Source organism: Etheostoma cragini, unplaced genomic scaffold, assembly GCF_013103735.1.
Source record: "Etheostoma cragini isolate CJK2018 unplaced genomic scaffold, CSU_Ecrag_1.0 ScbMSFa_720, whole genome shotgun sequence".
Classification (NCBI taxonomy): domain Eukaryota; kingdom Metazoa; phylum Chordata; class Actinopteri; order Perciformes; family Percidae; genus Etheostoma; species Etheostoma cragini.
This window is the reverse complement of record NW_023269340.1, coordinates 54,948-60,989: the sequence shown is the minus strand read 5'-3', so window position 1 is coordinate 60,989 and position 6,042 is coordinate 54,948. Positions and strand designations below refer to the sequence as shown.

Here is a 6,042-nt window from a genome sequence, read left to right as displayed (position 1 = left end):
AAACCCTAGAGATGGTTGTGCGTGAAAATCCCAGTAGATTAGCAGTTTCTGAAATACTCAGACCAGCCCCTCTGGCACTAACAATCATGCCACGTTCAAAGTCACTCAAATCACCTTTCCATACTGATGCTCGGTTTGAACTGCAGGAGATTCTCTTGACCATGTCTACATGCCTAAATGCACTGAGTGGCCGCCATGTGATTGGCTGCTTAGAAATTAAGTGTTAACGAGCAGTTGGACAGGTGTACCTACTAAAGTGTCCGGTGAGTGTATATTTATATGCAGTATATACAGGCTCTCTCTAGCTCGTTCCAGTGAAAGTGTGTGTGTGTGGTTCTGTGTGTGTGTCTTGTGTGTGTGTATGAGTGTGTGTGTGTGTGTGTGTGTGAATTTGAATTACCAGTCCTTGTTGTTTCAGTGCTGACTCCAGATCTGTAACTCTGGTTTGATAACGACTGATTTCAGTCAACAGCTGCTCTCTGGTCTGAAACAGAGAGAGGAGAACCATCAACCTGATAGTGCCTTAGTCATCGCCACCAGTCTCCATGTAAATAATCACTACTTTTAGCCTGTATAGAGCAGCATATCTCCACCAGACTCCATGTAAATAATCACTACTTTTAGTGTGTATAGAGCAGCATATCTCCACCAGACTCCATGTAAATAATCACTACTTTTAGCATGTATAGAGAAGCATATCTCCACCACACTCCATGTAAATACTCACTACTTTTAGCATGTATAGAGAAGCATATCTCCACCAGACTCCATGTAAATAATCACTACTTTTAGTGTGTATAGAGCAGCATATCTCCACCACACTCCATGTAAATACTCACTACTTTAAGCGTGTATAGAGCCTTATACCTTGATCTCCTTCTCGGGGTCATAGTTTCCTCCGCTTGTCTCCGTCAGCAAAGCGTACGCTCGCTGTAGCGCCTGGTACTCCTGAGTCAGCTGACGGTAACGAAACTCCGCTTCCTCACGCACACACACCTGCAACACAAACAAGGGCGGCCATTTTGTGTTCAAATTAATGATAGGATGCTTTTCCCAAAAATGATTTGTATAATCTTTTACTACTTGTTTAACCCTCATGTTGTCCTTGGGTCAAATTGTATCGTACATATGTGTGTGTGTGTGTGTGTTTGTTTGTGTGTGTGTGTATATTTATCCTGTTCATGTGATCTCTAGCCAACCTGGGGCCTGTTGCATGAAAGTAGAATAAAGATATCCAGGATATGTAAAAAAGCGCAACTTGACTAAGTGTGATCTGCTCATCGCGGTTTAATCAGTTACACGTTACCGAACCAGGATGAACAGGTGAAGCTATGTCCAGACATGTGGAGATAACCAGGATGAACAGGTGAAGCTATGTCCAGACATGTGGAGATAACCAGGATGAACAGGTGGAGCTATGTCCAGCCAGGTGGAGATAACCAGGATGAACAGGTGAAGCTATGTCCAGCCAGGTGGAGATAACAAGGATGAACAGGTGGAGCTATGTCCGGCCAGGTGGAGATATCAAGGATGAACAGGTGGAGCTATGTCCGGCCAGGTGGAGATATCAAGGATGAACAGGTGGAGTTATGTCCAGCCAGGTGAAGATAACCAGGATGGACAGGTGGAGCTATGTCCGGCCAGGTTGAGATAGCTGGAAATACGCCTCTTATCAAACGGTGAGAAAAAGCCCAACATAGCGGACCCGACTGAACGTGTGGGGTGTAAAAATATAGCCTTTTGCTCAAAAGAGAGCAGAGGGAACTAATGTTCCTCGGGATATGGACCAAGGACTTTAGGCTTAATTTCAAACCCTTATTCACAACGTGAGAACATGTTTTACAACCATGCCACCGGGCAGCGGCCACACGCCAGGCAGCCTCGAAACAGTACCGTCCTCCCGGGAAAAGTCCCACTCTGCATCAGGGTGCCAGTGCCATTCCTAAACATCTAAACAGCTGTAGTAGGGTTTAAATCCAACTCACGGCAACAATAGTGACAATTAGGCTAATGCATGTTAATAAAAATAAAGCAGAACACATGCAGAAGACAACGGAATAACTGTTAAACACGTTTATTTCGGATCAGACGGCAGCTGATTACACATGAGACTCCAGGATTAATAGTAGCCCGGCTGTTAACCTGCTCTGGACCAGGCTAGCAGCAAAGAATAAATCTCCATGGTTACTTGGCTGGGTTTAATTCAATCTGGTTTTGAATTAAACCGAGTCAAAGCTAAATTCATCCAGGATAACTTGAACATCCCGGCTTAATCCCTTATCCTAGTTTTGTGCAACAGGCCCCAGATCTTTCATTACTTCATACCCAAAATAACTTTACGGTTCTTGAGCGTTACACTGTGGGGGCCCTTGGAATCCTCCACACTTTAAAACCTGAACCCGAGTGTACCTCGTCCGGCTCCAGGTCGGGAGTCCTGTCAGTGTGCAGGGACACAGATGATCCATCAGAGTCCACCGACGCCTCTTCGTCATAACCGTAGAATGTTTCTATGACCTGATGACAGAACCAGAGACCAGAATGAGGAAAGAACCAGATCCCAGAACCAGATCCCAGAACCAGTTCCCAGAACCAGATCCCAGAACCGGATCCCAGAACCAGAGACCAGAACCAGAGACCAGAATCAGGACAGAACCAGAGACCATCAGGACGTCTCTGTCCGAGCTTTCAGTCGGGCTGACTAGACTCAAACACTGAAGCCGAGTGTTGTAGTACAAATTATTATTATTATTATTATTATTATTATTATTATTATTAGTAGTAGTAGTAATAGTAGTAGTAGTAGTAGTAGTAGTAGTAGTAGTAGTGGTAGTAGTAGTAGTAGTATCAGTAGAAGGGTTAAGCAGTCTCACCCTGCAGGCTCTGAAGGTTCGTTTCCTCCGGACGGATTCCTGACGTCTGTATCTCAGCAACATGTCCCTCTCCTGTGGAGACACAACAACATCATCGTCTGTCTCTCAGAAACATGTTTCTCTCCTGTGGAGACACAACAACATCATCACCTGTCTCTCAGCAATATGTCCCTTTCCTGTGGTGACACAACAACATCATCGTCTGTCTCTCAGCAACATGTCTCTCTCCTGTAAAGACACAACAACATCATCACCTGTCTCTCAGCAACATGTCCCTCTCCTGTAGAGACACAACAACATAATCATCTGTCTATCAGCAACATGTCTCTCTTCTGTAGAGACACAACAACATCATTGTCTGTCTCTCAGCAACATGTCCCTCTCCTGTAAAGACACAACAACATCATCGTCTGTCTCTCAGAAACATGTCTCTCTCCTGTAAAGACACAACAACATCATCACCTGTATCTCAGCAACATGTTCCTCTCCTGTAGAGACACAACAACATAATCATCTGTCTATCAGCAACATGTCCCTCTCCTGTGGAGACACAACAACATCATTGTCTGTCTCTCAGCAACATGTCCCTCTCCTGTAGAGACACAACAACATAATCATCTGTCTATCAGCAACATGTCTCTCTTCTGTAGAGACACAACAAAATCATCTGTCTCTACGCAACATGTCCCTCTCATGTAGAGACACAAGAACATGTTCTGTCTCTACGCAACATGAACCTCTCCTGTAGAGACACAACAAAATCATCTGTCTCTCAGCAAAATGTCTCTCTCCTGTATAACACAGAGTAAATGTACTGACAGTGGTGAAGTAGTACTACTAAAGCAATACTCACTATGACGTTCTTTACGTAACCAGCCGTCTCCAGAGCCTGAAACAGAAAAAGTTTTACTACAACATGCAGTAGATTCTATACTCAACATCGGTAGAATTAGCAATACTAGCAGAAGTAGTAGTAGTTGTAGCAGAAGTATTATTATTATTACTAGCAGAAGTAGTAGTGGTAGTAGTAGTAGTAGTAGTAGTACTAGTATTACTAATAGTACTAGTAGTACTTTGTACCTTGGACAGGTCGTCGATGATGTGCTGTTGCTCCAGAACCTGTAACCGTAGAAACTCCATCTCTCGCTCATCGTGGCTGTAACCATGGTAACTGGTGGAGTGGCTCCGGTCCAGGTCGTTAAGTGAACTGGGTCTTCTCTGTGGACCACAACAAACCGCAGTTACCATGGCAACGTTTCCTGTCTACACACAACTCATCCGAGCATGGACGTCCATAAAGAAAAAGGACTCACTTTTAAGCTAAAAAATATCTAATATAATAATAATAATAATAATAATAATAATAATAATAATAATAATAATAATAATAATAATAATAATAATAACAATAATGCCCAGTCAGAGCTGGTTGATGTGGCTCAGGAAAGGGAAGTTTGGGGTCCCCTAATGGAGCTGCCCCCCCCAGGATGGATGCATGGATGGAAGGATGGATGATGGAGGGAGGGATGATGGGATGGATGAAGGGATGGAGGGATGGATGGATGGAGGGAGGGATGAAGGGATGGATGGATGGATAGATGGATGGATGAATGGAGGGATGGAGTGATGGATGGACGGATGGAGGGATGAATGGAGGGATGAATGGAGGGATGGATGGATGGATGGGTGGAGGGCTGGATGGATGGTCCCAGACTGAACCTTTACTAGTAGGACATGAGTGCAAGAGTATATGACTGCAGCCGGGAGCGTCCCATGTCGTCCGTCCCGTCTCATGCGGTCCTGTCTCATACGAAGGTTTGTCCAACGGTAAATCCAGAGGGTCAAAAATGCGAAATCGCGAATAACTTTCCAGATGGAGTCACGGGTAAATTCCTGACCACGTTTGTTGCAATCAATTAAAAAAACGTTAAAAACTGTTAAAGTAACAATTTTGTCATACATATAGTTTGCTTAGTCAGCATCCCCGAGTTTCTACTTTTCAAACTAAAAGCTTGCATCTGGAATCAAATACTATATCTCTCTTACTTTTCAAAGTAAAAGCTCACGTCAACTTTTAATGAATAAATCATTTGTTGTGCGTTTTTAAACATTTAAAAATATATGGCGTCTCTAAAATAAGTGCAGATGATAGGCAAACTAAAAAAATCCTTCTATACTTTGATTTAAGTTGCAGCTAAAGAAGGAAATCTCTCTCCCGACAGAGGTCAAGCATTTGTTTCATACAATACACCACAAAATACAACAGAACCGCTGGCGCGGAAGTGGAAGAAAAATACAATTGCATTCTTGCCCAAGGCCGTGGCAGCAGAGATACGCAGTCGAATGCAGGACGGGTCCCAGAGACCTGAAAGCCAATGCCGCCGTAGTCGAAAACTACAACCGCACTCTGTCCCGGGTCCCAGAGAGCCGACAGCTGAGGCAACGACTGTAGAGCTACAGTCGAATGCTCTGGCCATGCCGATTAGCAGTTGTATTTGCAGCAATGTCCTGGTGAAGTGTGAAAACAACATAGAATATACAATTAAAAAGTCTTGGAAAGAGTGTAACATGTTTATTGTTGTAGTCTTGTTGTTGTGGGTCCAGATCCTTGTTGCCCCTCCTCAGGAGATCCTGCCGTTAGTCGCAGAAACGTCTGTGTCGCAGATTTCATCAGATGTAGCTCCGTTAAAATGGAACAACACAAGCATGACATTCAGAAATCAGCAAACTATATGTATGGAAAAATTAATATTTTTTTATTATTATTATTAATACAGTTTTTTGACGTTTTTCAATTGATTGTAACAAACATGGTCACGAATTTACCCGTGACTCCATCTGGAAAATTATTCGTGATTTTGTAATTTTGACCCTCTAAATTTACCGTCACCTCCGCATGAGACGGGACCACTTGAGACGGGACGGATGACATGGGACGCTCCAGGCTGCAGCCATACCCATCTCCATGAGAGCGGGTCAGGGGTTACCATAGTTACCATCTCCATGTTCTCCTGGGTGACGAAGCGGAGCTTGTTGTCTAGGCGACGCAGCGTGAGGGCCATCTCCTCGTTCTTCCTGCTCAGACGTTTGTTTTTGTCCAGAAGAGGAAGAAACTGACTCTCCGTCTCTCGGAGACGCTTCAGCTGCACAGGGGACATCAAATATAGAAAAT

At 44.0% G+C, this 6,042-nt stretch overlaps 1 protein-coding gene across 1 annotated transcript in view; it reads right to left on the bottom strand.

Annotated features, from left to right (window-relative positions):
• Window positions 1-6,042, bottom strand: part of jakmip3 (Janus kinase and microtubule interacting protein 3) — an 18,014-nt gene that overhangs the window by 7,211 nt on the left and 4,761 nt on the right. The window contains exons 7-13 of the mRNA XM_034866443.1: window positions 5,867-6,013; window positions 3,951-4,088; window positions 3,724-3,759; window positions 2,871-2,942; window positions 2,410-2,514; window positions 868-996; window positions 344-484 (exon numbers count right to left, since the gene is read on the bottom strand). Coding sequence (XP_034722334.1) covers window positions 344-484; window positions 868-996; window positions 2,410-2,514; window positions 2,871-2,942; window positions 3,724-3,759; window positions 3,951-4,088; window positions 5,867-6,013 — 768 coding nt within the window. The remainder of the gene's footprint in view (window positions 1-343; window positions 485-867; window positions 997-2,409; window positions 2,515-2,870; window positions 2,943-3,723; window positions 3,760-3,950; window positions 4,089-5,866; window positions 6,014-6,042) is intronic.